We start from the raw sequence: 16,404 nt of genomic DNA on the forward strand, positions 1-16,404 counted from the left end.
GACATTCCAGGCCAGAGGGGGAACATGGGCAAGGGGTCGGTGGAAAGACAGAAGAGACTGAGGTACACTGAGTAGGTTGGCATTGGAGAAGTGAAGCTTGTGGGCTGAGTTATTGTAGGAAATCAGTGAGATCAGATAGAAGGGGGCGAGTTTATTGAGTATTATAAAGCTGATGGTAAGGAGTTTCTGTTTGATGTGGAAGGTGACGGAAAACCACTGGAGATTTTTGAGGAGTGGGGAGATATGAACTGAATGATTTTAAGAAAAGTGATCCAGGGAGCAGAGCGGAGTAAAGACTGGAGTGGGGAAAGACAGGAAGCAGAGAGGTAGACGAAGAGGCTGATACAGTAGACAAGGTGGGATAAGTGCTTGGATCAGCAGAGTAGCCTACCATCACATTCTTGGAGAAATATTCTAAGCATGGTTCTTGCTCTAAGTGATTTTCACTGGACGGACAATGCTGAAAGGATTTGATCAAAATTCCGTCAATTCACTAAACTAGTTCCTAGGCGTGACTTAAGACTTGGATGGCCTAAATGGAGAACCTCTCTTTCTTGGTTTCCCCTTCCACCAGCACTAACTTCTGGGTGGGCATACGTACTGTAGTACATAGGCACATGCACAGATAGCCCTAGAAGCTGTTGGGACTGTATTACCAATGAATGCACAGGATCTTCCACAAATGACGATGGCACGGAACCCCCCCAGATGGAAGGTGCTGGAGGTGGGCTCCACTCTTCTGAGAGAGACCTCGCCTGGCCTGGCAGCAGCTCAAATTCATAAAACACAATTTAATCCCAGTTCTTAGTGTAGAACTCTCTTGGCCCATAAAACATTTCACATTGGGATTCGAGCTCAATAGCCACACCAAATTTGCAACACTCAATTAACTATGATGCAATTAAAGTGGAGAGGGAATTTTCCTTTGTTTTCACTGCATTAAATCTGCCCCCAACCCAGAACGTAAAAATGCATTCCTTGACTGAGGCCTACCAGACAAATGTAACCCTATATGCTGATTACTGAAAGTAGACTTGTGGATATTAAGGTTTTTAATCTCTGTCTTGAAATGAGCACAAGTTCAAACAGTCTGCAACAAATAACATTTTAAAATGAGATCAAGTATTAAGAGAATAATGACTACTACCAAATAAGAGCCTTAAAAATATATTTTGACATGTAAAATGGGAACTAATATGTATAAAATATGCCTTTTTTTAAAACATATTATTCATCAGAATATTTTACCCACTGCTTCTACTCCCTTTTACTAATTTCATTTTAGGTTTATAATGCTTATTTCCAAAAATGATAATGAAAGGATTAAGAGAGCATTTACTTGATGGATGTTAGCTATTTCACAATATGATGGTCAATAATGCTATAATAATGTTTTAATTTTAAACTGAATTAGATAGACAAGGATTCTCTTTTGATTTGAATGCCAAAACCATTTCAAACAAATAGCCAATGCCTTGAGCTGTAAATTATAATTCTAGAAGGAAAACAATATGTCTACCTGACACCTGAAAATTTGTTTTTAAAAGTTATCTTAAAAAAATTATAGCCTGAAGTAAATGGCATAGTTTGCTTTGGGAGTTAAGAATGAAAATAACTTTCATATATTCTGTCCAGTATACTATGGAGAATCAACTCTAAAAAAGATATATCAGACCTAAAATTTTGCTGATGACACTGCTGGTTGAATTTCTGAAATCCTTTTCTAATAAAAGACAGATGTGTGAGTAAAAAACCTTAAACATTCTGAAATAATTTACTATTCCAAAACTTTTCAGAAGAGCAAAATGGTTCTAAAGATAAATTATTGGATCTTAGTCCCTTACTTCCTTCCCTCAAAAGCACTCCTTTTAATTTAAAAGTAGTATAAAATTATTCTCAAGGGGAACATTAGATAGGGAGAGAGGAAGGAACCTGTGTCTTGAGGACAAGGTTTTGATATTAAGTGATAAAACTCTGATGAAAAAATCTACCTAAAGCAGGAGAAAGGAACTGAGGTAGAGGGGAAATGGACCTCAAAGTAGAATCCAAAATATCTGGATCCTTCTCTAGTCCAAGCAGTTCTAAAAACTACAAGTCCCTGGGTGCTCCAATCAACAATCCAACATGCTAATGACCCATCTCCAATTCCAGGAAATCATTTACCACTTTATTAACTTTCTAAAAACAACTTCCACAGAGGTTCTGTCCCTTTGGCCTCTCTCCTCTCAAATTCTCAAAAAAAACCCATGGCTACTACTTCAAACCTTTCTAGCCAATACATTCTCCATTACTGCTCCCACTTAAGAGAAGCAATGTGGCTCAGTGGAAAGAGCACGGGCTTGGGAGTCAGAGGTCATGGGTTCAAATCCCAGCTCTGCCACTTGTCAGCTGTTTGACTGTAGGCAAGTCACTTAACTTCTCGGTGCCTCAGTGACCTCATCTGTAAAATGGGGATTAAAACTGTGAGCCCCACGTGGGACAACCTGATCACCCTGTATCTACCCCAGTGCTTAGAACAGTGCTCTGCACATAGTAAGCACTTAACAAATACCAACATTATTATTTAATTAATCTCAACTGCACGCTTCCTGAGTGGCAGATTTTTAGAACATGGTTAGGAAGAAGAAATATACGTGTCTATTTTTTGGCCTATTTAAACAAGCTGTTTTCCAGAAAAGTAAGTTTTCTGATTTTCATAACTGGTTAAGCAGAATATCTAAATAACAAATCAAAGCCAATCTTAAAATGAATTAACATGCACTAAAGTAGTAAAGCATTGCAAAAGATATACATATGTATATATCTTTTATATTATCTTTCATATCTTTCATATTATCAAATGTTCTTGTTATTCCAATTGAATTGCTAAATTAGTGAACAGTTTGACTTCTACCGAATATTTTACTATAAATAGTATAACCCTAAGGAGAAACCAAGAATATCTCATGTAAAAAATAGATTAAGGTATAAATACTTATCAATGCTTTACTCCATGTAGAAAATTTTCATCTAGTGAAAAAAATAGGGTCAGGGAGGATTTTTTATAACATGCTATCCTCTGAAATTGTAGACTAGTCACACCTATTGTTAACTCCTGACCATTCAAGCTAATGGCAGGAAAAGAACTTCATGAATAAAGAAAACCTACTGATAACTCCAGTCTCTCATTTCAGTTTCCTCTCCATCCAAGTAAAATCAACTAAAAATCGTACTAAAAATAAGAAATCTGATTAAAAATAAATTTCACCTTCTTTTCTTCCTCTGCCCTCCTTCTAATGAAAATGCTACAAGAACAAAATGTAAAGTAGTGTTGAAGGAGTACGGGAGAGAGAAGAGAAGGGAAAGAGTAGGGGTAGGAGATGGAAAGAGGGAGAAAGGGAGAGACACAAGGAGAAAGGAGAGGTGGGACGGAGGGGTGGGAGGGAAGGCGAAAATAAAGGAGACGAAGCAATAAAGAGCAGGATTAATCCACACACAGGATTGTAAACCATAGGATAATCAAGGATTAACAATAATGGCAACATAATAAAGATCAATCTAGTCTGCTTCCACTTTCCCTGGCAAAATACCACTGTTAGGGGATTTCTCACCTGGGGTGGCAGATCTCTTCCATAGGATGGCACCTGCCCCCCCATGATACCACTGTGGAGACGTCCCTGTTGGAAGGTGGTAGAGATTAAACTTCTCAAAATCACTATCAAAACCATTCTAAACAAACACACTTTCTATACAATTAAATTTCTAACGATTAGTCTCTAAAACAAGTTATCCGGTTCTTCACAATTTATAGCATTCAGGTTTATTCATTTTCACATAGACAATTATTCGGTACTAACTGCTTCTCAACACTTACTTTAAAACTAAATGCAAGTTAGCAGACAGGCGGGGGTCCGTAAACTGCGTCGTCCGGTTGTTATGGTCAACAAAATAAACTCTGCCTGTTGCTGTATTACGAATCTCCCATCCAGGAGGCAGTGGACCAAGCTCTTCGCAATTGATGTTGCTAAGATCCCTATGAAAACAAATATGACACGAAAAATACCTCAGAGTTGAGCCGACTGTGCTGAACAAGTGAAACAGACCAATTCCATGAAGTCTGAGGAACGTATTGTTTCAGAAACTTGATACGTTCAGCTGGAATCTTACACTCCCAACATACAATCCCATGAAACCTCTTTCCTCCAAACTACAGATGCCTCGGAAAAGCCGTTACCATAGCCTATATTTTATAAATTCATCACATTCCAACTTTATGCATGCTCAGAGGTAAAAAGCAACTGCAATGTCTGCAGGCGCAACTTGAGCTTTTGTACCAGTTAAAACAGAAACCCCTATTTCTTAAAAGTCCTAGAGTAATTCTGAATCATTTTAAAAAATGACTATTTACCCAGGCACATCCTCAACCAATTCATTCTTAATCGATTTATAAAGGAAGAAAATCAATCAGATTATGCATTCCTAGAGGGCAAAGATGCTTCCAAACATCTAGTACACTTTTCAGCCTATGGTAGGCATTGAAAAAATACCGATGACTAATTTAAAAATCATAGTATGCTAATGACTAAAAATGGACTTCGATTCTCTGAAATCATAGTCCTGGTTGCAAATTTTTATTTTAACTGAACTTCTTGAATTTTGATCCCAGGGAACCTAAGCATTTAAGTGCTTATCTGCCCCCTCCACCCCCCCAATAACATTTAGGAAGACATCTTTAAACTCAATTGTTTCCCTTAACTGTAATTTATTTTAGTGTCTGTCTCCCCTGTCATATTGCAAAAGTTCATTAAGGGCAGGGATTGTTCTACTAACTCTTTTGTATTCTCCCAAGTGTTCAGAGGCACACTAAAGGCACCCAATACCACTGTGCTTGATGTCCATGCAAAACCAAGTCACAAATGAGCATAATCCCTTTACAACTGAGAAGGAAAAAGTACTACCAATACAAATAACAATAGTAAGTCACCTGGAGAAAGATCATTATCACAAATATTCAAAGGATTAACATATCATAGTAAGCGTGATATGGAAAAGCTGGCAAGTAATCCTCCTATACTGTACTCATCTGAATTGTGCAGTTTTCTCTAGCACATTTTACTATTAAAGTTGATAATATTTTGAATTGGTAGAGCACTTAGTTTTCCTTATATGCTTTCATATGAATTCTTCCTCATTTTATCCTCACAACATTCCTTGAGGAAGTGAGAGGCAAATATTCTTCCCATTTTACCAAAAACGGAACAGAGAGGTTAACTGGTTTGCCTGGCATCAGTGGCTGAATCAGGACTAGAACTCTGGTTTCCAGTCTTCAAGACTAATATTCTTTCCACTAGATTTCACTGCTTCTGCTTTTTAAAGGATGTAGAATAACTTGGAGGTTCAAAGAAAAATAGCAAAAAAAAATTAGATGGAAAATTGGTCCCATGAACTAAGGTTCAAGGATTTGGGATTGGTCAGCTTAGTGATTAAAAGGCCATGGGATGATTTGTATTAAGGACATTAAATGCTTTTATGATGAGGATACTAATAAGTTCTTCTGGTCCACCAGATACCAAAAACAAAAACACCCTAAATTGTAACATGAGAGACTTTGGTTAGAGATAAATAACTCTTGGCTTTAAAGTACGATAAGACATTGACTGGAATAGTCTCTAGGGTGATTGTGGAGGCTCATTCTCTGAGTGCAAATAGAAAGGATAAAACCTTACTGCAAAACTCTCAATCTCTTGCACCTCTTTAGTTTCAAAGGGCCACTATCCAGGTCGACTTATTCCCTGTAAACTACATAATGTCCACCTCTTACTCAGTGAATATTCTTGTGATTCATTCATTCATTCATTCGTATTTACTGAGCGCTTACTGTGTGCAGAGCACTGTACTAAGTGCTTGGAATGTATACTGCGGCAACAGATCACCTAACCTATCTTCTGCCTACCAAATTCATAAAATGCATACCAGATGCACTCACATTTTTTAAAAATGGTATTCACCTGTATACATTAAAGATACAAATTGCTGAAACGGAAGTGAAAGCAAATATGGGAAGTGGGTTAACCTAGTAGGGCTAGGGGTGGGAGGCATTTTTTTTAAATGGTATTTGTTAAGCATTAAATATGTCCCAGTCACTGTATTAAGCACTGGGATCGTTTCAAACTAATCAAGTTGGAAACAGTCCACAATCCACATGCAGCTCACAGTTCTAATCCCCATTTTACAGATTAGGTAACTGGGGCATAGAGAAGGTAACTGACTTGCCACAAGGTCACACAAAAGACAAGTGGCAGGGCGGGAATTAGAAGCCAGGTCCTCTGACTCCCAGGCCCAGACTCGGCATCCTAAACAGTGGCATTATAAAGAGGCAGAGGGACTTCAAGCACAGAGAGATCCAGAAGTAATACAGGATAGAGGGTTGTCCATTTTCTGATAAACTCCTGACACTAAAGCACACACTACATTAAAAAGTATCCAAGCCATTAGGACAATGCAATGCAAGCAGCTTCACAGTAACATTCCAATAATAATAATAATAATAATAATAATAATAATAATAATGTTGGTATTTGTTAAACGCTTACTATGTGCCAAGCACTGTTCTAAGTGCTGGGGTAGACACAAGGGAATCAGGTTGTCCCACGTGGGGCTCACAGTCTTAATCCCCATTTTACAGATGAGGTAACTGAGGCACCGAGAAGTTAAGTGACTTCCCCAAAGTCACACAGCTGACAAGTGGCCGAGCCAGGATTCGAACCCATGACCTCTGACTCCAAAGCCCGTGCTCTTTCCACTGAGCCACGCTGCTTCTCTATAGTCCCACTGGACTAAGGAACCCCACTTACAAGCCCCAATATAAACTGCAAATGGGTATTTTCTTTGCAATACTCCGACATCCACATAGGCAAAGAGAGATAACTGAATTCAGTATATCTACCAACTCTGTTATACTGTACTCTCCCAAGTGCTTAGCAAAATCCTCTGCACAGAGCACTCAATAAATACGATTGAATGATTAAAATTTCTGCAAGCTTTGTGAGGGCAGGGATCATATCTAGTAACTCTCCCAAGTGCTCAGTATATTTCCCTTTGCACAAAGAAGCCACTCAATACCACTGATTTAATTAGTTTGTGAAAATTTTCTCACAGGAACAATTACATAAATGGAGGATTGGGTCCTGAATTAAGGTCAGACATCCTATTTTTACCAAAATTACCCAGAATTGTGTACTCTGTTATGGGTAACATAATTACCTTAATATGTATAATGAATCAGAAAGGGTTCATAATACGGTAGCTGACTTATTTACCTGGGAGTAATATGGATATACCGGCCCTCCCACGTTAACTTGGCGTGACAATCGTTAAAATTAATGACAATATAGCTACCCTCTAGACTGTAAGGTCCTTGTGGGCAGGGAATATGTTCACCAACTCTGTTACAGTATACTTTCCCAAGCACTTAGTATAGTACTCTGCACAGAGTTAGTGCACATGAACATAATCTATTCAGAGAAGATATCTTTGGTGAAGAGTGTACTACATCTAAAACGGTTTGGATAAAAATAATTACAAATTTCATCAAGTTTAAGACGTCAGACCAGATTTCAATAGCAAGAAATCAATGCATTCACAGGAAAATCAACTATGTTTCAAAAAAATGTAATCCTCGAAGTCCCTAAAAAGATAACACTACCAGTCCATAACCACAAAATAGATGACAAACAACGCAGGACAGATAGTTGCCTCTTCTTTTTAAACATTTTTCCAGGGAGAGAGACTTCAACCTCCCTTATATCAGCCTATCTTAATGTTCAAGTGACAGATCTTCAAATGGAATGAAAAATATTAGAATTGTTTTCTTACCTAGGAACTCTTGGATCATGCCATGTGCTCACACCAGTCTGAGTATGTAGAAAATACACCTGACCTTGTTGAGTTGTTCTTTGCTCTGTTAACCAAGAAACATCAATCATCAAAAATAAGAAGCCAAAACTTTGATATCCCCCAGATTTTAGGTTACTAAATTCCATGCTAAAAGAAAAGACTTTGAGACCACACTGTAATTCCCATGACGCTTATATTCCTGGGTGAATTCTATGAGATTAATGTCAAAACTAAACATTACATAATCCCTGGAAAAAATATTAAGAGGTTTACTAATAATTAGTCCATCCTTTAAAGGAAGATTATTGTGTACAACACTATTTTTGTCAGTTTTTAAGGCATTTTGAGGGATAGGGCAAAAAACAATCACAGTTAATTTACCCAATACAGTTGATGTGGTGGATTCTTAGACCCATCCTATTATTATTAGGAAGCAGCATGACCCAATGTAGACCATGGGCCTGGGAGTCAGAGGACCGAGGTTCTAATCCCAACTCTGCCAATTGCTGGCTGCATGACCTTAGGCAAGTCACTTAACTTCTTTATGCCTCAGTTTCCTCATCTATAAAATGGGGATTCAATACCAGTTCTCCTTCCTACTTAAACTTTGAGCCCCATATGGGACAGGGACTGTATCCAGCCTGATAAACTTGCATCTAACCTAGGGCTTAAACTGTACTTGGTACATAGGAAGGGTGTAATGGTAATAATAACAATAATAATAATAAATAGGGCTAAATCTCCATTGCATGTAGTGAGTTATGTATCTCTTGGCTATGAAAGTACACTGCAAAGATGATTTGTTCATTTATGGATTAAAACAATCTAGAGACAGAATTTCATTACTATGACAAAATTATATGCACCAATGGGTAATAAATAGTAGGAATCTATAGCAAATCCTTCATTAAATTTATCAGGCTGGGGAAAAGATCAACATCCCAGCTGCTATTCGATTTTTATTTTGTGAGACCTACCAAATTTGGGATTGCTTCCCACAAAACCTAAACCAAGAGTATCAAAATATTTCCTAGATATAAAAAGACAGAAACCAGGAGAGAAAATATGGCATGATTACAGATTCTTGAGCAGCAGGAGTTGAACTTGGATTTGAAGGGTTTTACCCCCTCCTCCCAGGGGAGCTACCAAGTTGAATTAAACTATACAGTTAACATCACTCATGAAAATATATCTTCAGAAGTAGTTAAACACTACAACAGAACATGTCAACATTGCAACAGTAGCGGTAGTCAGGTTTTTCAACATTATCTAGAAGTTGTCTAATTTTTTTAATGACTGCTTACATTTAATATAGCTGGAACTATGAAAGAACAACTCTAATTAGATAATGAAGATTTATCATCTGGAAAGAGGTATTTCCTGAAGCATCTCCAACACCATGCTTCAAGAAACAGCTGTACTTCATATCTTTTGACATTATGCTTCAACTTGCCTCAGTTTTAAAGGCTCCTAGTGACTATTTATCAGTCAGTTGGAACTATCCCTATCCACAAGAAACTAAAGCTAAACAAATGCAAATTTGAAAAAAAAAATTTAAGAATGTACTTAAACTGCTCAACAGTTATGATCATTTTGAATAACAACATTTCTCTAGAAATTTTAGGAAGAATATTCACTAAAAACTGGGAAGAGGCATGAATGGGACATCTACCAACAGAAGTAGCTTTAATACCTCGAATCCATCATTTTTTCTAAACGGACCCTTTTCTAGCGGATTGGGGCAACTAATACTTTAATGCCTCCAATTCAGCATTTTTTCTAAACGGACCCTTTTCTAGCAGATTGGGGACAACTAATACGAGAATAATGCAAAGTAAAATTCTTTTTTTAAAGGGTAAGGTTTGGTATATTCACTGTGACAGCACCACATTAAACCAATAATTATTAATCTTAACCCAAATTGAGGATTTCTAAGTAGATGTTCTCCATTTATCAACATTTTTAGGTAAAAAAAATATCCCTGCACTTAGAAGAAGAGATCATTATTCTGCTTCTTCCAACAGTTCAAATTTTTAGACATAATTTTCTTCTCTATTCTCTTACCATAGCCTTCTGGTAGATCAGGAGGGGTATGTAAATGTGTTCTGCTCATGTAATTTCTATGTCGTTGGGATCTGACTCTCCTTTCTGCCAGTCTAGGATCTGATGACTGCCCAGAAGTTGCTCCATTTGTTCCAGTAATTGGAGTGTTTTCATCAACAAAGCAGCTCAGAGGTCTGCCTGGACTAGAATATTCAGATGCTGGTCTGATGAAAAGAAATGAGAAAAATATATTTGTCTCAGGTATCTAAAGGAATTTTTTAAGCGTCTCTCTAATTATCATAAAGAAATAATTACCTAAAACAAATGAGAAATACGAGTAAAGGCCAACAATTAACCTTGAATTTTTAAAAAAAAGTAACCACAGAGTTTACTTTCCTGAAGACATGCATAGTTTCTAGAGACTTCAAATAGAAGGGTTCTCGAAATTTCCCAATAAGCTGCCAATGTTAAGCACAGATATACCCTCGCAAAATAAAAATGTGGTTACCTAAAAGGAAAAATCCACTTGGACACTTTCACAAGCTTTAACTTACTTTTGTAAACAATGTCTAAAAATAAAAGGTGGTGTGTTGACAGATGACACACATTTCATCCAACTACTGTACTAATGACTTAGGGCCAAATATACCTTAAAGACAATCTTAACAGAAGAAAGGAAAAGGAAAAGAGGAGAATTAAACATATTTAATTCATAAGCAAATTTTATAGAGCAGAGAGGATCCAAGTGGAATGAGTACATGGAAATAACTACCTAGTGTACAAAAATCACACAGCGTACAAAAAGTCTAAACTCACAAATACAAAAAAAATCAAGTTTGTCAAATGTATAAAACTTTTGGAAGTTGTTCTGTTTGACTAGAAAGCCAGGAGGCATGCTTGGCCTTCCAGTGAAGATATATTTGAACTGAGAGCATTGTTCAGCAGCATAAACGAACCATTTTAGGTTTTATTTTTTACAAGTCTACAGAGTCTCAACAACAGAGTAGCTTTAGGGCTTAAACTGTGTTACATAACATTTCCAGCTTTGATTAGATATTTCCTATTAGGTTAAGTTTAATCTCCCCAACAATAAGAATTTGCCCATTCTTCAGAATAACTCAAAGGTGGTTTTTATTCAGTTCAAAAATTTTCCACAGAAGTACAACTAAGTGCCAATTTCTAAAAATCAACAGAAACCTCTAGAAGCAGGCTAATTTTGGATGTACACAGTGGCACTTAGAGAGCTCAGGGGACAGCAGGTCTGAGAGATCTTCTTCAGTACAGGTGCCGCCCCTGAGCAATATGTTATGGGCCCAGTGAAATGCTGGGGAAAGTGGTTCAAGTCATGAGGGATTCCTTTGGACTCAGGGAGATCTAAGGGAATCCAGATTAAAAACTCCCACCTAAAAGCTGATTGGAGCCCATAGGATGCTACAGGGGTAAAACCGCTTCATTTCCCCAAGGATCCTTCTGGCTGGAAACTGACCAAGAGCAGCTCCTGGATCATAGCTGAACCTCCAGGTTAGCTCATGGCTTGGCAATACTGCCATTTCTACTGCTATGAAAGAAGCCAATCCCAATCACATACAGTGCAGTGTAAGCTAAATGTGATAAGAGACTTGAGTATACCAGAGAGCTTTATTCCTAAATTGGACTGAAAGTTTAAATATTGATAAACAAGTGGCATAAACTAAAAATGCAACCAAAATGCCTTCTTTTCAATCACTTCTTCATAGACTGCTTATATAGTCCCCCAACACTTCAAGAATTTTAAGTGCTGGCACATGAGAAATTGGAATTCATTTTAGAAATAATAATGTTGCTATTTGTTAAGCGCTTACTATGTGCAGAACACCATTCTAAGCGCTGGGGGGGTTACAGGGTTATCAGGTTGTCCCACGTGAGGCTCACAGTTAATCCCCATTTTACAGATGAGGGAACTGAGGCACAGAGAAGTTAAGTGACTCGCCCAAAGTCACACAGCTGACAAGTGGCAGAGCCGGGATTCAAATCCACGCCCTCTGACTTCATAGCCCGTGCTCTTTCCACTGAGCCACGCTGCTTCTCTAATAATTTAAGGGTCCAACCACAATGAGACACACTTACTTTTACAGGCACAAATTTAGAAAGAGAAAAGCTAATACTTCAGGTGGGGGTAATGTACAAGGTAAGGAACAGAAAGGCATCCCCCATATATTTTCTTACCGTGTTGGTCTTTCCCACTGAGTTGTTCGTGTAATATGATTTAGATACTGAATCCGTCCAGAGGCAGTTCGCCGTTCCTCCCAGCTACAATTTAAATATCGAGAAATAATCATCTGCTATTTCCACAAAACTAAGCCACAAATACAAGGTGTTAAAACATGTTTCTTTATAACCAGGGAACTTTTAAGGAGCCAGTATTCTTGAATTAAACAGTATTTACTCTGAATATAACATTTCCCATTCGAAAAGAATTGGAAGAATACTCAACCACCATACTGACACTGTTGAACTATTTAATATTGAATATACATTTTGTCTAGAATGAAATTAGGGAATCAGGGAATATACTTCTTACAACATAAACCTAGTTTGGATTCAGAATTTTGCACTATCAAAGAAATAGTTTGGGTTCTCACGTACAACAGCATGACATCAGAATGGGTAAATTAGAGAAGCAGCGTGGCTCACTGGAAAGAGCACGGGCTTTGGAGTCAGAGGTCATGGGTTCGAACCCCGGCTCTACCACTTGTCAGCTGTGTGACTTTGGGCAAGTCACTTAACTTCTCGGTGCCTCAGTTACCTCATCTGTAAAATGGGGATTAAGACTGTGAGCCCCACGTGGGACAACCTGATTCCCCTGTGTCTACCCCAGCGCTTAGAACAGTGCTCGGCACATAGTAAGCGCTTAACAAATACCAACATTATTATTATTATTATTAAATACCACTCTCTGAGTTTTCCTTAACTTCACACTCTCACAGTCACACTAACTGGATTTTATTTTATGCAAAATTTTATTAACTCTGATCAACTGTTTACAGTCAAGTTGGAACCTCAGAGCTTATGGATTTTAATCTGACTTTACCCTTGTTAGATAACCCTTGTTACCCTTGTTAGATACCCTTGTTATCTACCCTTGTGTGAGACATTTCATTCTCTCCTACTTCAGTGTCTTCACTGATAAAATGAGAGAAGGGCTAAAAAATTTGGCAGAGCAACCTGAACAATACCAAGGAGTGTGCTTTATGACACAGCCCCAGGAGTTCAATCACTACCATGAAAAATCTTCTACAGAAAATAAAAAGCACTTTTCTAAAATTAAATACTATGGAATTCACCAATGTGAAAAATTAACTGAAACATTCACTAAGCCAAAATTTTCAAATTTATAATAAGGGTAGTATAAACCCCATGGAAAAATCAAAAAATTATTTAATTCTAAAATTTAAAGGCTAAAAATGTAGTTACCCATATCATAGGATTTGTGAAATGTTCACTTACCCATCTGGTAAATCATTATCAAACAAACGACTGCAGTCTACAACTTGTCCTCCTGTGCCTATTCGGTCTCTGGACTGAAGACTTACTATTACAATAATAGAAGATAATAATTAGAGACTACAAACAAAATTGCAATCCAAAAAAATGCCATGCTTTAGAGACTGTTCAGTTTCTATATCTTTTTCACAACCTCTTTAAAAATCCATTCTTTTACTCACTCTCCTAAAATAAAGGGGAAAGAAAGACAATGTGCAGTTGCACAAGGTTAGCACAACTGTATTTAGAATGACTCATGTTAAAGAAAATTTTGCCAAGTGTAAAATTTAGCTGTGGGTATTTCATGATTTTTCTGCTCCACATTATCAACCTCCAAAAAAAGTAAGGCACTCAGTAGAACTGTTTTCCTGAGAATGTCTAGATAGTGCGAGAGTAACCCTAATCTGGGGGAGGGCTGGTGAAAACGGGAAAAAGTGGGAAGAGGAGGGAACCAAGACCACTAAAAACCAGTAGGCTTCACAGAGAACTCCTGCTAGTTGGGGCATCTCCGCTAACCTATAAGTCACTCTTGGTAACTATGACTGTACAAGAAAATTAACTGAGAGAAAAGAGGACCCTAAGCTTCAATTTCTAGAGAGGTCTACATGACATGATTTAAAGTAGAGGGCGAAGATGAAATGTTAATTTAAATAAAAGAGCAAAAAAACATCATTTAACCCCTTATTGGTCTTGGTTTCAAAAAGAATCGAAGTCTCAAGCAAAAAGGACTTCTGGGCTTCAATTTAAATCCCAGATGTCAAAAACTGTTACATGATTAGTAAGAAAGCAGGCCCTCCTGAACAAAGGTGTAGTTCAGGAAGAGTAGTAGTTTCCAAAATTTTTTAGTCATATCTGTCACTCACTAGTATTAGGGATCTTTCCTTTTCTGAGTGGCAAAGTCACCCAAGATTTCCAAAAATAAATGCCAAAAATTATATTCTCAAAGCGGTATTGTATTGCCCTGAGTTACAAAACTACTTTAGATTTTGAGTCCCACGAGAGATGGGGATCCTGTCTAATTCCCACCTGTGTATCCTCTCCCAATGCTTAGTACAGTGCTTCGTACACAGTAGGCACTTAATATTATTACCGCTTCTACTACTTTATTATAGCCAAAGGTGGTGTGACCCAGCTGTGGGGCACAACACTGCAACATTACGATGTTCTACAGACTCCACGGGGGCCAGGTCCACCACTTCAGCAGCAATTCAAGTGGTACTCTGAGCTTGGGGAGGGAGGGGATAGACTGGATAGAGAAAAAGAAAGAAATGATTCTATCATTGTTAGAAACCCCGACTTAAGCCGCCATGGTCAGCAGGCCCAATGAGTAAGGAGGTGGGAGAGAACACTGCTCTGCTCAGGCCACCCTTGCAGAGGGTACCCTTACACTCAGCTCAGGATTTCTGCCCCAGCTGCCGGCTTCCCCTAATTCAAGAGCACTGCTGTCCCCCAGCACAACCCTGGGCCCAGAATGCTCAATGCAGATTTCACTGTGCATATTCATATTTAGGATCGGATTAATTTTAATCTGGTTTTATTTTTATTCTTAGTTGTCCTCTCCCTGAGACTGTGAGGCCCCTTGCTGGCTGGAGATCACGTTTTCCTTGATTCATGCTACTACCCCAACATTAAGTTCAGTGTTTTGCACAGCATGAGCATTTATTAGATATTAGTAATGACAAGAAAGCGGTCAAGAAACTAAAAAATTAAAAGATAAAGTCACAATGAAAGAAAACTTGGGATTCCTATTTTAAAATCCCATGAACTTTTCATAGCATCTTGGCTCATTTTTTAAATTAAGTATCCACGTTTCATTCTGAAACTTTTTACTTTAGTATGAACTTACTAAAAGCTTCCACAATACTGTGTCTTGAATTAGTCATTTTTAGATAAGGTAACCCAAATTTTTAATAAAGCAACCTTTAAGTTTCACACTCACCTACTATCTGTCCTCTAACTGTATCATTGTCATTTGGCCCCAGTTTGCATAGATCCAACCTCTGATCTATTTCAAAAAGAAAAATAAAATCAACAAATATGCTTCATTAACTGTAAATTGCTAAAGTATCTTTAGAAATGGAAAGGAATCAGTTCTTTAAAGAAAATTTAACATTTCAATTATAATTATACAATAAGTAAAGCTAAGAAAGGACAAATGTAACATTTAGTTGGATCTGCTGAATTCCTATATTCACCCTAGTGCCTTTTCAGGAGGAAATTAAATTCCAGTAAAACTTCTCACTACTCGGCATAAGTGCCATCTGTAACTAGCCAACTTCTATTACAAAATAAAATAGAACTTCTATCGTCCAGTCAGCAGCAATACAAAAAATCAGGTACTCCAGACCATTTGTTTCCAAGGCTGGAGATCAAGTAAAGTATTGCCACGGGATCACCTAGATCTCATGATACTGTTTGTCTGAGTGCCCAGGCTTCCCCATAGAAGTTACATGGGAAGCAGAATGCTGGAAGATTCCTGAATCACCACTATCCCGGATCCCTGGATCTAAAGTGCTATCAAATTGCAAACTCTCCAGTCCTCTTCCCTGCTCAAGTATCACCACCCTTGTATTACAACAAAACTTTCTGATTTATTTTTCATTCATTCATTCAATTGCATTTATTGAGTGCTTCCTGGTGCAGAGCACTGTACTAAGCGCTTAGGAGAGAACAGTACTGAGTCCACAGCTGCTGGTGAGCTAGAGGTTCCCAGAATTGCCCTAGGAAACTCAGCATCCCAAAGGTGCCCCAAACCCTGATGCTGTGAATCATTCTTTCTCAAATCTGAGAGCATTCCCACATCCTCCAAAGGATCATGCTTCTACTGTAGACTTATCAAAGGGCAGCTGCTTCTTCCTATTTATCCCCAATACTCTTTCCTGTTCCTATCCCAGGACCTTTATTAGGATTATAGAAGTAGAGCAAACATAAACAGGGTTAATTTGCTAGACTGCATTAGTGCCA

At 37.9% G+C, this 16,404-nt stretch overlaps 1 protein-coding gene across 2 annotated transcripts in view; it reads right to left on the reverse strand.

Moving 5' to 3' along the window:
- The window catches only part of SMURF2 (SMAD specific E3 ubiquitin protein ligase 2), a 65,630-nt gene that overhangs the window by 16,709 nt on the left and 32,517 nt on the right, over positions 1-16,404 (reverse strand). For both annotated transcript variants that reach the window (XR_005660837.1, XM_007668078.3), the window contains exons 5-11: positions 15,380-15,445; positions 13,405-13,489; positions 12,124-12,207; positions 9,940-10,142; positions 7,855-7,939; positions 3,854-4,012; positions 3,591-3,656 (exon numbers count right to left, since the gene is read on the reverse strand). Coding sequence is in view for 1 of the 2 variants with exons in the window: in XM_007668078.3 (XP_007666268.1) it covers positions 3,591-3,656; positions 3,854-4,012; positions 7,855-7,939; positions 9,940-10,142; positions 12,124-12,207; positions 13,405-13,489; positions 15,380-15,445 (748 nt within the window). In the remaining variant the exon portion in view is untranslated. The remainder of the gene's footprint in view (positions 1-3,590; positions 3,657-3,853; positions 4,013-7,854; positions 7,940-9,939; positions 10,143-12,123; positions 12,208-13,404; positions 13,490-15,379; positions 15,446-16,404) is intronic.

Source organism: Ornithorhynchus anatinus, chromosome 15 (assembly GCF_004115215.2).
Source record: "Ornithorhynchus anatinus isolate Pmale09 chromosome 15, mOrnAna1.pri.v4, whole genome shotgun sequence".
Classification (NCBI taxonomy): domain Eukaryota; kingdom Metazoa; phylum Chordata; class Mammalia; order Monotremata; family Ornithorhynchidae; genus Ornithorhynchus; species Ornithorhynchus anatinus.